Source organism: Augochlora pura, chromosome 7 (genome assembly GCF_028453695.1).
Source record: "Augochlora pura isolate Apur16 chromosome 7, APUR_v2.2.1, whole genome shotgun sequence".
In the NCBI taxonomy this organism is placed as follows: Eukaryota; Metazoa; Arthropoda; class Insecta; order Hymenoptera; family Halictidae; genus Augochlora; species Augochlora pura.
Window position 1 is genome coordinate 28,416,788 of NC_135778.1, and position 16,093 is coordinate 28,432,880.

General features: G+C 33.6%; 3 protein-coding genes across 6 annotated transcripts; 2 read left to right on the forward strand and 1 right to left on the reverse strand.

Annotated features, from left to right (window-relative positions):
* Positions 1-202: 202 nt before the first annotated feature.
* Positions 203-2,648, forward strand: LOC144473797 (lipase 3). The gene is made up of 6 exons (XM_078188019.1): positions 203-544; positions 724-894; positions 968-1,164; positions 1,294-1,540; positions 1,891-2,140; positions 2,222-2,648. Exons 1-6 carry the CDS (start codon positions 503-505, stop codon positions 2,515-2,517), a joined length of 1,203 nt encoding a protein of 400 aa, XP_078044145.1. The 5' UTR covers positions 203-502; the 3' UTR covers positions 2,518-2,648.
* Positions 2,649-2,818: 170 nt separating this feature from the next.
* On the forward strand, positions 2,819-7,483 carry Rnasez (ribonuclease Z). Of its 4 annotated transcripts, none has more exons than XM_078188011.1 (8): positions 2,882-3,214; positions 3,475-3,690; positions 3,754-4,471; positions 4,539-4,861; positions 4,935-5,333; positions 5,402-5,540; positions 5,598-5,742; positions 5,817-7,483. In XM_078188011.1, the coding sequence occupies exons 2-8, from the start codon at positions 3,517-3,519 to the stop codon at positions 6,205-6,207; spliced, it is 2,289 nt and encodes a 762-aa protein (XP_078044137.1). In that variant the 5' UTR covers positions 2,882-3,214; positions 3,475-3,516; the 3' UTR covers positions 6,208-7,483. The 4 variants fall into 4 exon arrangements, with proteins under 4 accessions (XP_078044136.1, XP_078044137.1, XP_078044138.1 ...); XM_078188012.1 differs by having other exon boundaries at positions 2,883-3,214; positions 3,754-3,937; positions 4,037-4,471; positions 5,402-5,742; XM_078188010.1 differs by lacking the exon at positions 2,882-3,214 and adding an exon at positions 2,819-2,842 and having other exon boundaries at positions 5,402-5,742.
* Positions 7,484-7,593: 110 nt separating this feature from the next.
* Positions 7,594-12,802, reverse strand: Singed (fascin domain-containing protein singed). The gene is made up of 8 exons (XM_078186846.1): positions 12,677-12,802; positions 11,090-11,188; positions 10,206-10,449; positions 9,959-10,092; positions 9,599-9,888; positions 9,365-9,525; positions 8,827-9,297; positions 7,594-8,769 (listed from the first exon to the last, which is right to left on the reverse strand). The coding sequence occupies exons 2-8, from the start codon at positions 11,153-11,155 to the stop codon at positions 8,561-8,563; spliced, it is 1,575 nt and encodes a 524-aa protein (XP_078042972.1). The 5' UTR covers positions 11,156-11,188; positions 12,677-12,802; the 3' UTR covers positions 7,594-8,560.
* Positions 12,803-16,093: the final 3,291 nt, after the last annotated feature.

A 16,093-nucleotide genomic window follows, 5' to 3' on the forward strand; every position in this document is an offset into this window, starting at 1 on the left:
TATCTTTGAAGTCGGTCTGAAACACCGAGTCGTTTATGACAAGTCCTAACAGTAAAAGCAACATGGAATATCTTTTCCAATGGGGATAGATTAAATAACTGCGTATTATTTCATCAATTAGTCAACCGTTGGTCTATTAGAAAATTCATGGAATTAACGCGCATGCGCGTGACTCATCGCTGACCGCTGTTCTCCGTGTCGCACTATGTACCAGCGCAGTGCGCTTTGTGAAGCGTATAGTATTGAGGCCCATTTGCATCTGAGCTTGTATCCTGGAAATTGAACGGCGCGAAATTGTTTCGATAATTCTCGATCTTTCGACATTCATAGAATAACAAGTCCAAAGTCTTGGAAGAATTATTCTTTTCTCGATTAATCGATGGTTCGAGGAAAACAAAGCTACAGATAAAGGAAAAACACCGAGAAGAAACAAAGTAGTTGTTGGTGAAAGTCAACGTTATTTCTCTGTGACGAAAATCACCTTTCGTTCGTTACTCGTATAATGAGCGCAACAGCCAATCACGATGAGATTCATATGACAACAGTAAATTTCTTTTGTTTTTACTTACGATTGATTACTTGTAGCGACATTCTCAGTGACATTATAGTTAGCTCAATTTCATCGCGAATGGGAAAAATATTATTTGACGACAATTGAAAATCGTAATAAATTCTTCGTTGAATCAAGTGATAGTAGTTTTATGTCATAACAATTCCTTTCAGCCTGAACTTATTGAAGCTCATGGTTACACAGCTGAAACGCATTCTATTTGGACTGAAGATGGATATTGCTTAGATGTACATAGAGTTTTGCCTCCGAAATCACATGGAAACTCTTGTAATGAAGATGGTGAGAATAGTGTGACCAGTTTAAACAATGTAAATGTGACAGAGGTAATATTGTTATAATTCTACATGAAGAAATTAATCTTACCTTACTTGGCAAACATATAATTTTATACACCAGGCTCGAGTACCAGTCCTTATTCACCATGGGCTGTTGTCAAGTTCAGCCGATTGGGTATTATTGGGTCCGAAGAAGGCATTACCATACATTTTATGTGACAATGGGTATGATGTATGGCTTGGAAATGCAAGGGGGAATTCATATTGTAAAAAGCATAAAAAATACACAACCAAAGATAAAGAATTTTGGGATTTTAGGTGAGGATGTTTTTAAATTGCAAAAATTAAAACATTATAAAATAAACAATGAGAAGTGTAAGATGCATAGGTGAATGCCGAATAAAGTTACTTGTATTAATTAGATAAATAATTTTACTAATATTTTAGCTGGCATGAAATTGGTCTTTATGACTTACCAGCAACAATAGACCACATTTTAGAGCAAACAGGATATGATGAACTTTATTACATAGGTTATAGTCAAGGTACAACTGCATTTTATGTGATGGCTAGTGAGAAACCTGAATACAATCCTAAGATCATAGGAATGGTTAGTCTTGCGCCAATAGCATTTCTTTCAAATCAAAGGAGTCCTTTGCTCAAACTAGTTGTTCACTTTTATGGAATAATGGAGGTACATTTATAAGTATTTATAACAATCTTAAATTATGATCGGAGGTGGTTACATTGTAATAATATTAAAATTCAACTGTAATTACATAGCTATTTAATTTCTTAAATTAAAATTTGATTTTCTCTTTTGAATTAAAATTTTCAAGGTTGTTTAAATACAAGCTGAAATAATTATTAATTGCACAATCATATAAAAGTCCATTTCTCTAATTTTATTAAATTATGAAAAAATTGTGAAAATGTTTTCCTAATGACATATATATTTCAAGCTATGTGTATAAATAAATCCACCTCTGGTCAGGGGACTTCCCATGATATTTCTTTGCCACATCTATAATGAGCATGTTTCAGTGGGGATCTTCTTATTGCAATGTACATCAGTGGTTCCCCCACAATAGGTTACAGGCCCGTACCCTAACTGCAATCATTCGAAATGCACCAGGTAGCCTCACCAAGAGTTTTTGTGTGTGTTGGTTTTACATGATCGCTGGATTTGGTAGTGATCAACTGGACAAGTCCATGCTGCCAATAATTTTAGGGCATTTCCCAGCTGGTGCATCTGCTAAGCAGATTATTCATTACGGTCAGAGCATTTTGTCAGGTATTAATTGTTCATTGAATTTCAAACAAATGCAGCAAACTAAGAAATTTTACATTAATCTTATGCACCACTTCTTAACAGGATCATTCCGCAAGTTCGATTACGGAGCGACTGAAAACCTAAAAATTTATGGATCGACACAACCACCGAAATATGATGTCGAAAGATTGAAAATACCTGTAGTAATATTTTATAGTGAAAATGATTTTCTAACCGATCCTGCTGATATAAAAAAACTCGTTGACAGATTACCAAATGTACTAGAAACGCGAAAGATTGAGTATTCGAAATTCAATCACATAGATTATTTATGGGGCAGAGATGCCAAAACATATCTTTACAATACTGTATTAAAAGTATTAAAACGGTTCGGATAAGAGAAGTATTTAACGACGTTGATTATTTATAAGTTTACGGGTATAAAAATATATATATTTATATTTTGCCACATTTGTTATGTCGCTGAAATTTCGATATATTTGTAGAAATTAAATGTCGAATGCGTTTGTAGTCACCGTTTTCCTCTCCTTCCCTCATAGATTAATTATTTAATAAGAAATTATTTTCTAAATCGTCAATTATAGTGTAAATCCGTAATAAAGACATATTTTGAACAGTAAGGAATTTATGTCAGTGTTTCATCATCCGATTTGGATCGTTTCACATTGTTGCAGGATCAAGCATTCAAACCGGAACTCCCTGGTAATGAGAATAAAAATACAAAACTATGATAAGTATACATGTCATTAAGAAATTTTATTTGTACCAAATAAAAGTCAATGATTCGAATACTTGCAATAATTTTCTTTTTATATAAGTTGTAACGTGCAACATTTTTGTTTATTAACAATATTTCATAAGCATCTGGAAGGGGAAAGGAACTTCACTATGCGTGTTTTATATCATTTGTATATTCTGCAACTGCGAAATAAATAACTGAATGAGTTACCTAAATGTTATGCATGTGTATTGTAACAAATGTAAAATATTTTGATTTTAGTCGACCTTGCAAGTTGACAAACAAGTGTAAATTTTAATGTTGTATTCATTAACACAATTTTGTAACTTCTTCTGGTGGGTAATTTAAGAGTGAGGTTACATTCTTTACGATTTACAACTATAGTAATTCAAAAGTAGTACAGAAGAATCAAGCGTATTTAATATTGTTGTTCTAGTGTGTTAATATTGTTTTTATTCAATTATATTATTGCTACACGTTATACAATAATAGTTGTAACAAATTGGAGTTGTGTCCCTAACCTACAAGCCACGACTAACCTCTACTCTAGCGCGCTGTAAACTTTTTTATGAAATAATTATTTTTCCTATTGCAGAATTGCTAAAATTAGTAACGCTGAGAAGTAATCACTTTGGTAATGTTACAACGTATTCAGAAACATAATTTTTTATCTACACATTCCTTTATTAATTTCATCAGATGTCGCACTGCGTTATCGGAAGATATATTTCATTCTTACAATAAAATAATAATGGAACAAAACAATAAAATAAAAAGACTTGGTGTTAACAATAGTACCACGTCAGTACAGGTAAGTAAAAGAATTGTGTATAAATTAATGATTAAAATAAGTAACAAGTTATTTTGATAATAGGTTATTGGAAGTGGAGCTAATGGAGCACCAAGCAGTATATTTATCAGTTCTGATCACAACAATTATATCTTTAATTGTGGTGAAGGACTACAACGATTAATTCAAGAGCACCATTTTAAATTAGCTAAGGTAGAACATATATTTATAACAAAACACTGTTGGAAAAATATTGGAGGGTTAACAGGTATTCTTTTGACACTGCAAGAGATGGGTTTATCTAAAATAACATTTCATGGCTCAAATGAAATAGCTGAATTTTTGAATAAAACTAAGATATTTGCAGCTTTTTATAAGATAAAATTTAATTTTGCTGCTATCGATGAATCTAAACCATATGAAGATGACATAATGTCTATCTACTATGTACCTATATCTAAAATTCCAAAAGATAGTAGAAATCAATCTTTGAATGAAAGTGAAGAAAATCTGGATGAGTCAAACATTAATGGAAAAAGATACTTCAATTATAATAAAACGAAACTAGATTTACCAAACACAGCAAAAAGATTGAAAGCTAACACAGATATATATACTTACATTTGCGAAATTCATCCAAGACAAGGAAAACTGTCACTTGAGAAGTGTTTAAAGTTTGGTGTGCAAGTTGGTCCACTTTTAAGTAAACTGAAACGAGGATTAGACATTATAAAAAAAAATGGACAAATCGTACGTAGTAAAGATGTTTGTATGGAACCTGGACCCAAGGTCACTTTAATCGGTACAGTTGAAAATATTTAAATAATTTGAAGTTTTATGTCACTGTCCTCAATAGTTTATGTTTACAGTTGTAGAATGTCCTGACGAGGATTATTTAGAACCTATTGTAAATAATACTAAATTTTCAAAGTACCATCTAACTGCATCAGATAAAGAACACAAGGAAGATATTGTTTACATATTTCACTTTACACCAGAAGATATTTTTAATCATCCAAGGTATCAAGCTTGGCTACAAAAGTTTCCATCAAGAACAGAGCATGTAATATTAAACAATGAAAACACTTGCATGGGAAGCGAAGCTGTTTACAAGCAACAATATATAATGAACACGTTGCAGCCTGAAATATTTCCGTTACTGAGCGAAGACAGCTTAAAGGAAGAAAAAGAAGTAAAACATTTATAAATAACGCTGTGAAACAAAGTTTAACTTTCTCCTTACAAAATTTCATATTTTGTTACAGACGATAAATAATAATATTCATCGAGCAAAAACACTACAGCAGGTGAAGATCCATCCTTTTTTAAACCCAATTACGAAAACTAGAATCTGCCCAACACCGGAGAAGTATATTGATTGTCTTCTCGAGGAAGAAGAACTTAGAGAAACGTTGGACAAACTGAAAGAACAAATATCTAAGAAAACAGAAGAACTTAATTTAGTTAATACACCAGAATATCCACGAATTGTAATGCTAGGCACTGGTTCTAGCACGCCAAATAAAGTAAGAAATACTAGTGCCATTCTTCTACGAATCGACAAAAATAGTAGTATGTTACTAGATTGTTCAGAAGGCACAGTTTGTCAAATTATTCGATTCTATGGAAACTCAAAAGCCAAAGAGATTTTACGCAGCATCAAGGTATATCTGTTATCTTTATTTTATTTCCTCTATTCACATACTATTTTCATTGTGATTTTTCCTTCCAGGCCGTTTTCCTATCGCATAAGCACGCTGATCATCATTTAGGCATCATCGGTTTAATGAAAGCAAGGGAAAAGCTCACAACGGAAAAATTATTTATATTTTTACCTCAAGAAATTTCGAATTGGTTGAACGCCTATAATGGTATGGAACCTGTTACGCATTTATGTCATATGGTGAATAACAGAGATTTCATGTTAGACAGTCACAAAGTATCAAATGCTTTCGATATACTATTCTACGATAGCTTGAATATTAAACAGATGGATACTGTAATTGTTAAACACTGTAGGGAAGCATTTGGCATATCAATAACTCTAAAGGACCTGCGAAAGATCGTCTATAGGTAAGCTAAACGAAATTCCAGCTACATAGAAAGCAAAGCAGCAGTAACTATTTTTATTCATATATTTACTTTAGTGGTGACGCTATGCCTTGTGAGAATCTCGTAAATTTGGGTCGAAATTGCGATTTACTGATTCACGAAGCAACCATGGAGGATAAACTTGAGAAATTGGCAGCGTTAAAGTATCACTCAACAGTATCTCAAGCGGTTGAGGTTGGTAAAACAATGAATGCAAAATTTACTTTGTTGACGCATTTCAGTCAGCGATACTCAAAGATTCCACGATTATCAGAAGAATTCGACAACGTTGGCATAGCTTATGATAATATGGACATTAAGTTGTCTTATTTACCATTATTACCTCATCTCTATCCTTGTATGAAACTGGTATTTAGTGAATATTACGACCAGGTGGAAAGAAGAACAGATAAAAAGACTTTTGAGCCACTCGCATCTATTGTATGAGATTTTGTTAACGGATAATGAATTTTTATTTAACCATCAGAATGATATGTTTTGTAATATTAAATAATTCTTGCGATCCGCACAGTTAGAAAAATAAAACATTGCACAAAAATATCACTAAATCCTGATTCAAGTAAATAATATTACAGGATTACAATATTAATAATCCCCAAAAGACCTGTTTTGACAGTAGCATTTATTGCTTACATAATACACTTAGTTTGCCCCGCTTTCCTTAAAATAGTAAATAATGTAAATTACGAATAGATTCGTTGAAATTAAAGTTCTGACATCAAATCTCTATTGCGCATAAAAAAATAGAGAGCAGATAAAATATTGTATTGTATAAAGAAGGAAATTAAACAGATCCAAAATTAATATCTTTCCTAGCGTCGAATCGAAATATAGGTGTAGATGGAAAATTATAAATGTCGACAACAAAGGGTAAAGCTTTATATATTTTTAGAAGCCCTTACGATCTAATTGATAAAATACACGCCCATAAGTTTCATATTAAAGAATAGAAAAAAAGATTCATGCTTCCATTTGTTTCGAAGCGGGCTACAATGTAAAAATTTCTCCACAAAAATAACTGTAAAAATGTTTCGATCATTGCACAGCTCGCGGAATGTGTATCTATTATGTAGAAAAAGCGTGGTCTTTCAAATTACACATATATATTCGATTATTGCATCGACTTTATAATGTTATGTACACTAGATAGCAAGTTTACACTAACGATGCATTTGTGCGTTTCTTATTAACGTTTTACCTACTGAAACACGTATACCCATGTTTAATTAGACCAATATTTACAGCCAGTTGTAAACTGTCTGTTGTATACCATGAATGGCGTCAAATGTACAATAATGTAACAAATTATGTAATATAATTTATAATGTGGTACCATAAACTGTAAATAGATAAGAAAATAATGTGTAACGAATCCTGACTTTTCAATTATAATGTCAATACATAAATTACTTGGATTTTCTACTCGCTAGTAGCCAACTTATTGATTAGGCCAGTCGATAAAGCGTTAATAACGTATGTTTGAGCAATATAAAGTATCTTTATGTTATGGAATGATTAAGGATTGTTAACTAAAACACTATTTTACTTGTTGACATACTTCGTAAATGTGCTGTCTAGTGTAGAAATGTTTTGTATAGGAATTCAAGCATCGGAAGTAGTATTAATATTAATATCGAGACTAGAAAACTGAATTCTTTTTAATACTTAAACAATTGGCCAGATTAATACTTTCTATTTTACTGTATATGTATGTGTATATATATATATATATATATATATAATATTATATATATATATTATATATATATATATATATATATATATATATATATATATATATATATCGTTCTTTTTTAGATACTCGCTTAACTAAATGATTAAATTATAAATCGTAAACAGCATAAAAACTGGTCGCCATGAGAAACAATCACCTCTGGGTCTAAAAAGTTACCGCAATAAATTCTCACTACCATCTATACTTTTTTTTAAAAATAAAACATAAACGAAAAGAAGAAAATTACAAATAATATTTTCGTAACACAGAATAAGATCGAAGACTTGTAAAATAAATTATTGTCCTTGGTGTGTAAGTTTGTCAACCGATCGAACGTTAAATGTTAAGGAAATAAATAATATATCGAGTAACGATTCGAATCGAGAAAGGAGCAAGTTTCAATTTACATTAAAACAGTGAATTCGTATCGATTACCTTTCTTTAAATTAAGGAACGTTATAATAGCCTTAATTCCTTTGCAGACATGTGAATGATCAGTCTTATACGATATTTCTCGAGTAGAAAAGTCATTAGAAGTAAAAGTAAAAAATCGTAGAAAAGTCAGTTCGATAATTGCACAGTACTGCCCGCTTAATTGTCCCCGATTTGGGGCCGTATTATTGACTGAAGCACTCAAATATCGATTCGATAAATTTGTAAAAAACAGGCAAGTTTAGATATCTAGACTAAGCTCCTTCAGAATCAAGTTCCAAAAATTTCTGATGGACACTAAAGCGGATAGCACTGTACACCTAATTAAGTACTCAATAGGAGCCCCTTCTGTACTTATAAATATGATATTAGATTACGTTCGAAGCTATAAAAAGGGCAATGATTTTGGCTATGTTCCTTTCAAATTTGACAATCTTTTCCTGGATGTAATTCCAAATTTTGTCAATTGAATTTAAATTCGTTGAATAGTTTTACCTGTTCGTTCTTTTCAAAGCGATCTTTGACTTATTATATTCAAATATTAAACCAGTTTGTTTAAATAATGCGACAAAACAAGTTCGGAAGGAACATAGCTTTTACATGTTCGTTTGATTAGAATTCCCATTTGGTAGCGGATTCGTAATCTGTGTCTCCCAGACGCAGTGCCCCGTTTTTACCTGCAGTCAGATATCTTCCTTCGGCAGTATGTTTGATGCAAAGACGAGATGGCTCCCTCAGTTCCAAATAGAAGCCGTCAGAAGATATGTCTGAGTCCACATTGACTCCTTCGCTATCTGCATGCCAGTACTTACCATTTTGACCTGTGATACAAAACCATTTAGCACCTAAATTATTCTACCTTCACACGAAAATATTACCTTTAAATCTAACAATTCCCTGTTCGCATCTTTCCACTCTAATGGTCTCGTATATGGCTTTGTTGCATTCAAGTTTCGAACTAGATGCGCTCTTAGGCCCTACGAACCCTTGTTCACATCGCAGAACCAAAACAGGTCTGTTCATCAAGTAGAAATAGTATTTAGTGGCGCCCAAGTCTGCTCCGTTCACCGAGTCTGCATTCGCATAGAGGTGTCCAGAGCGTTTAGTTGCAAGAAATTTGCCATTGTTGGCACGCAGAGCCACTGTGCCATCAGTGGATTGCCAGACCAAGTCAAACAGAGCATTGGAGGAACGTTTGTGTTCTGATGCTTGGATTCCTCCTCCAGCCTCAAGACTCCAATAACGGTCCTGCATGGTACGCACATACCACCTCTTGGTGACACGATCAAACTCCAATTGGAAAGTCTCGTGTCCAGAGATTTCATCCTGGTTAGCCGTTACATCAACACCTGCAATAGAGGTAATATAAATATATATTAAGTCCAGTATTACATATTACAGTAAATATATAAATACCTTGTTTCACAGAAACGTATCGTTGATTTAAAGCGGCGACAAACGAAGCTTGTGGCAGCGATTCTTCTAAAGAAAACAACTCGTCTCGTGTCACAGTTGTAGATCTTGATTTTAAAACAGCTTTACTTCCAATGGGTGCTAAGTATGCTCCATATAAATCCCTTTAAATAATAATATTCTTCATTATTCTTGAAAGATCTTTAATAATAATATAAAATATTAATAATATTGAACCTCAGTGCAAGTAGCCCAGCGTGAAATTCAGCTGCATATAAACAATCGCGAGTACAAGAGTCCAAAAGTTTTCCATCGCGTGCTAAATATTTGTTGTTGCAAGTATGAAGTGCATAATGTCCACCTTCAGACTTAGTATTCTCCTGGCTATTGTCTTCCATAGAAGCAGGACGAAATTCTAAAGTGAACAAGGTATCCTCACCCCAAGGAACTGGTGCATCCACATGAATTTCATCTTGTGTGGCACTCAAATGCGCGAATCGCTTTCTTCCAGCTGACTTCAGATTGACCTAAAAAGACAAATGATGTAATTTCAATTTGTGAATTTCTAATTAAACAGTAGATTCTTTAATGACTTACTTGAGGTCTAGCTGCAAGATGTACAAGCCAGTACTCTGCCTCACCAGGAGCTTTGGCCATGCATTTGAGTTCATCTTGGCTTGAACCCAAGAAATATCCACGCTGAATATTCTTCAATGCCCACCTTCCACTTCCTTTTAAAAAATTAATCCAATGTTCATGTATGAATATAAATAATTCATTGCACAAAATAATTTTTTTAGACTTTCTCCTTTGTGTTTTTGATTAACAAAAAATTTACAACTACCATCAGAAGCCAATTGAATTTGAAAAGCACAGCCAGGGTCTGATGGGTCCTCTGCCTCACAGGTAACATTTCCAAACTGATCCACAGCCAGATAACGATCCAAGTGAGATCTAAGGTAGACTTGCTGTTCACTGCCCTCCAACATCCACAATTGCTTCTTTTTTAGACTGGACCCATTTGCATTGATTTTGAAACCAAAGGTTTCTGCTGTAAGGTACTTAAACTTTCCATTTATTAATCCAACCTGAAAATACATACACATTTATTGTGAAAATATTTATACAATTAAATTTTATTTCGTATCTTATTTAATACTAACTAAAAATTTTTTTATAAAAGTTTATGGAGATATTAAAATCACGTGCCTCATTTAACTCTATTAAAACGTTTATAAGAAGTAAAATTTTAATTATTTCTTATTAAATGTAAAATTTATGATGGCATTTATTCATATGTTTATGTAAGATTCATTATTTATACGAAGTAGGAATTCATCATTTATACGATTACACATTTTGTTCGAGTTTTCTCCTCAAACGTTTTGTGCTGTATGGGGTAGAATTCTACCCCAATCGATCTTTCAACGCCTCTGTTCGAGGACTAAATGGCTACCAAGGTCATTTACTTGGATTTCGGAGTATTTAAATGCATTGTCCAAAATGATCAATCTCGGTTTATTTTTCTGTAGAATTTACGTTTACAATAAAAAAAATGATCTATGCCACGTCTTAATGTGTTAAAGTTTGAAACAATCAGCTACAGATAATTAATAGCTGTCGTGATAAAGTCAACAATTCCGATAAAAATATAAGTACGTTTAACATGTGTGGGATATTTGTAGAATTAAAGTAAAAAAAACACAGTGTTAAGGAATTAAAAATTACCGTCCATCCTGTCTTCTCGTTTGTATTTTCGTTACCGAGATTCTCAGAACCGTTCGTCTGCATCATTTACTTGAATTGCTTCACGTTTTAACTCAAAACCTAATTTAATAGAAAAACAACATTATCATTAATAGTTTTTGTGGTTATACAGATTCGTTCAAATAAAATATAACAGGTAATTTCACTGTAATTCTTACGTCAGATCATTTGCATTTTATTCGAACGATCTCATTCACTTGAACAAGAAATTATTTGGGAATGATTTATTCGTATAAAATCAAGTTATTTCTCTCCGTTATTTCGAAAATAATAAATTAGGTGAAAACGAATCGTTATTTTTGATTTTACATGTCCGATGCGAGGTAGATAGTAGCAGAACATCAGGACATTTTCAGGGTCAAGATCGTGTTACCATAGCGATACAAGCCTGACCTAGCCAGAAAACTCCTACACAAGCAGCTATTCGTTAACATGATTGAATATATTTCTATTTTTAAACGAAAATCTCTTCTCTCCCAAAGGGATACTTTATTTTCAACTCTGAATTCGGTGACTCATTTGTACGTGGCTTCCGTCTGGGTGGGGCCAACTCGACGAATGGAAAAGACGATAACAGAACCTTTCGCCCTTTACCAAAATTTTCCCGTTTCGCCCGCAAAGAGAGATTTCTCCCACAAACGTTTTATTTTTAACATTGTGCAAGTATCAATCATGGAAATCTCTTATTTGCAATTAAAACATGTTTGTTTCGATATTTACAAATATTCCCATTTACTCATTTTAGCAAAATTTTTAATTAAACGGGGAACAAATGGAAAAATGAATATGTTGTAGCATCGGTAACATTTTTTACAGTTAGTCAAGATGAAGCATCAAAACACAATACGCTACACAAATTTGTATTACAACTATAACGAGGACGTTGTAACGACAACAAAAATGAGCCGAGTCAATTTAAAAAAATAAACAAAAATTGTGTTCGACGTCAAAGGGCGATTTGTAAAAGCGCAATGTAAAATCAATAACACCATGAGAAGACCGTAAGGGTGACTGAAAACTTCATTTAGTCAATCCCAAAACATTCGATCGCGTAATTGAAGGTCACAAGGAACATATCGGTTCGTGGTAGTTCGAAATTCTTGTTTAATCCGAAAGTAAACATTAAGAAAAATACAAATGAAAAAATGTTGCCACATACATTTTCAAAATATATTATACATGGTACGAAATATATATCCGAAATTTGTAAAAATAGTGATTCCATGGAAATTAAAGAATCGCTAATGTATATGCATACAACTGTTTCACGGTCACGAGTCAACAATTAAACAGATGAACTCTCGGACGCCAGTGGCCGGGTCAATTTCGTGCCATCACTTCAAAAATCGAATTTCTATAGTACGGATGACAAACTTGAATCTTTAATTATTTGTACAAAAATCTAATAAACTTGTCTGTTGTAAGAACATTTACAAATACATATAAAAAAATGTTCAAGCGGTGATTTGAACGAGCCGAAGCATCAGCGCTCGAGAGAATTATAACAATATAGAAATTGTAAAGCTTGTTACTAAGCAGGTAACTCACCGGCTAGGGAAACAGAACGGAAGTCGTAGACGTCGTAGTGCAGGATCACCGTAAAACAGACAGTACACGCAGGAAGTGCGAGTCACGAGCAACAAATTACGTTCGTCACAACAAAGACACCCGGCGACTGACTTGATTCGTTCGTTCACTCGTTCCTGGTCGTGAAAAGGATCCCGTAAGACGCGAGACGCATGCGCGACACCGGCATTGGTCAGGACTGTGCATAGAATGATAGAACACAGTGCAGCAACATACGTCTTCTCTAACGTCACGATATCATCCCCGTCATTCCACTGCGCAGAGATCTGCGCGTAGAAATAGGTACAACTTCAGTTGTTGCGATTTAAGATACAGCCACTTGTGGCGGTAGTATCACTTCTCCAGCCAATCGGCAAGCAGGAGATCCCTCTCGCGTCATCTATACTGGCACGAGACACCGCCCAAATCACGCAACGGCATGGAGGAAATGTTGTTTGAATCCTTAGATGCTTCCACCGTTATTGTAATGATTTCTTCTAAATAGAGGTAAAGAATATTAATCTAGAGGGTTTATAACCTGCCTGTAAGATTGTCTTCTTTATATTCTGTAAGAAAATACGATATATTTGATATTAATATAGAATTTTATCGTAAACCATTTTTTCAAAAGATATCTGAGATTTATTGGTAATAGCTATCCAGCGTGTTTCCTGCATACTATAAATTATTTTGTAGGTCTACGATGGACATGTATTATGATCATTATCTCGAGTTTTCACGCCAAGAAATTATAGAAGAAGAAACAAGAGTATCATTTCTTCGACAATCCTGTACGGCCCTGTGTAATTCTGTCAGGATATCGCGCGTGCGCGTTTTCAACGAAAGGATAGCGATAGATAGGGGATAGAGAAAGAACGAAAGAACGGTGGGGATCAGACGTACACATCGAACTGTCGGACTGTCGACTTTCCGGAGGGCCGTGAACTGCAGATCGACGACCCTGCTTTGCGATCGCTATTTTCTCAGTTGCCGTTGCAACGAGATTTTTCTGCCGGCACAAAAACAATGTAGTAGAATTCCTAAAACTTTTATGTACATTATCCATTTTTTGGAAGGTGACGCTTGAGAAATGCTCTTAGTCACAGTGGTTCTTTTCCCTTTAGACTCTATGTTGGAAGAAGTATAAAGTTGTAGAAGTTATTATGATCTGAGAGCGCTCCGAATGTTTTTTTTCCTTCTAAAGAATCTTATCTTGAAACATGCAAATTACTGTCTTCAAGCAACCTCGAATGTTTAGAACGACACATTTTTTATTTACAAGAATTTGTTTCCGCGTTCGACTGGAATCATTTGTACAGCGTTTTATTGGCAGTTAAATTAATTGGAAAAATGATTTGTGAAACAAGGAACGAAAGAATGTGACTGTTATTTTTGCACCAATCTGATTCTCAAATCTCCATTTTCCAAATATTTGAATAGCATTCGAGCCTGCCAGATGTTGTACAGATTATGCCTACAAATGTGCTGAATCTATATAGTTGGTAATTTAATCTTACTGCCACAGACAGTTTACAGTTAAACGCTATACAGTTATTTCGTTCTATTTGCACTACGATATAGACCCTCTGAGATCGCAATTAACGTTTTTAGAAGGAATCCTGTGCCACTTGTGGATTTGCCAATCTAAAATAATAATAACCTCCCGTAGTTCACCTGTATTTAAATAAAGTATCCAAATGATTTGCTGGATATTTCCGTTTGTCTCTTTTATTCTGTTTGTCGGTATTTTGCACTGGTCGTCAAATGATATGTTCTCAAAGAGATCAATTCCAATGAAAAATACCGCCAACCAACTATGTAATCGAAATTTTTGCTTGGTATTGCATTTCTTTTGTTATACGAAACAATGAGGTGATACGACATGAATTTGCATATTCCAAATTGCGTCAGATTCTTTAAACATTAATTTAACAAATTATCCTTAGAGATTAATTGTGTAAAGGCAAGAAAATTAAGAAAATGTTCCTAAGAAGTTACACAACATATAAAAATAATATGTCAGAAATATGTATTCGATTTAATTGGGTAATCAGAATCTACTCCTGCTTCGTTCAGGAAGTCCGAGGATTTTCGAGCGTGTCTAACGAGTGGCTTAGACTAATTTGTTTTTTTTCTCGCAGATCGCGGACGCAGAACAATTCTAAATCTCATTCCTAGTGGTTGCGATTAATTGCAACCATTTATCCGCGCGTTCTGTGCTCACGACACTACATACGATAATTGGATGTAGTTTGCAATGATTCTAATTAAACTCGAGATGGAAATTACATATGTATTAAATTCATGATACATATAATACGCGCACAGTACCAAGTATCATTCCAATTAATATAATAATTGTGAACAATTTATTCTTTTAGTAGAATTGTTTTATATTCGTAGCAAGTTGTAATATTCAGTATAGGAACAGTTCGGTTGGAAATAGTTTGCGTTCGCAGACTGCTAACCTTGTCAAGGACAAAAATTTCCGAGATAACCTAGATGCGTCCTGCAACGTCGTTACAGAAACTGTTATAGATGGAGAGGAGAGGAGAAGAGAAAGACTAAGGGAGAGTTCGTTGACCGTCGAATAGAAGCCAGGAGCGTGACTGTAACCGTACCCGTGATCGTGATCCTGATCGTGATCGTAGCCGTAACCATGACCGACTTGCGGATCCTAAGAAAGTTCTGCTTTAGATGTTTGCACATCCGATATTAATAATATCGAAACTATTAGGTTGTAACATAAATTCATTTGCATTTATGACTGCAATAAGAAATTCTTTTTTATGAAGTAAAAAGGATATTAAATATAACTAACCTTTTATTTGCTAATAAACAGTAACAAATTTTGATCAAACCTAAAATAACAACTAAAAGACGAAGGCAGAGGATATGGATAAATGAATTATAACTATGTAAAGTACATGTATACATATGTACGTAGATATATATTTTATGCACACACCGAAAACTTATTAAATAATTTTCAGAAATATAATCATTAGTCAGTTGTCTTCTTAGTCATTCGATTCTGTTACAATGAACTGTATTGCATTTGTTTTTGTTTACCAAATAAGAAAAATGTATTATTTATGTTTTCCAAAATGATTAATCGTTAAAATTGTAATGCACTGTGTTTTTTCGTTTCTTTTGTTGAAAAAAATAATTTACATGCAATGCCAAAAATATGACATTAACCGTATTCTCTTAACTGATGCCAAGCCATTACAAATATTATTTTTTATATATTCTCAAAATAAGTTTAAAAGATATGCTGAAATTTGATATATACATACACATAACTTTACTTGATATAAAACTGGGAATGCATAATGTATATAGATGGTTCGCTCCATTTTGATTACGGAACTGGTTTAATCATCAAAAGCGGGAATT

Bases quoted from the DNA above. Each gene is read 5' to 3' on its own strand.
- LOC144473797 (XM_078188019.1), top strand. From the start codon at position 503: ATGAGCGCAACAGCCAATCACGATGAGATTCATATGACAACA. The intron at 895-967 runs GTAATATTGTTA...TTTATACACCAG, and splicing joins ACAATGTAAATGTGACAGAG to GCTCGAGTACCAGTCCTTAT. The intron at 1,165-1,293 runs GTGAGGATGTTT...CTAATATTTTAG, and splicing joins AAAGAATTTTGGGATTTTAG to CTGGCATGAAATTGGTCTTT.
- Rnasez (XM_078188010.1), top strand. From the start codon at position 3,517: ATGTTACAACGTATTCAGAAACATAATTTTTTATCTACACATTCCTTT. The intron at 4,862-4,934 runs GTAAAACATTTA...ATTTTGTTACAG, and splicing joins GCTTAAAGGAAGAAAAAGAA to ACGATAAATAATAATATTCA. The intron at 5,334-5,401 runs GTATATCTGTTA...TTTTCCTTCCAG, and splicing joins AGATTTTACGCAGCATCAAG to GCCGTTTTCCTATCGCATAA.
- Singed (XM_078186846.1), bottom strand. From the start codon at position 11,155: ATGATGCAGACGAACGGTTCTGAGAATCTCGGTAACGAAAATACAAAC. The intron at 9,526-9,598 runs GTTCAATATTAT...TATTATTTAAAG, and splicing joins GCTGGGCTACTTGCACTGAG to GGATTTATATGGAGCATACT. The intron at 8,770-8,826 runs GTAATATTTTCG...TTTGTATCACAG, and splicing joins GGGAATTGTTAGATTTAAAG to GTCAAAATGGTAAGTACTGG.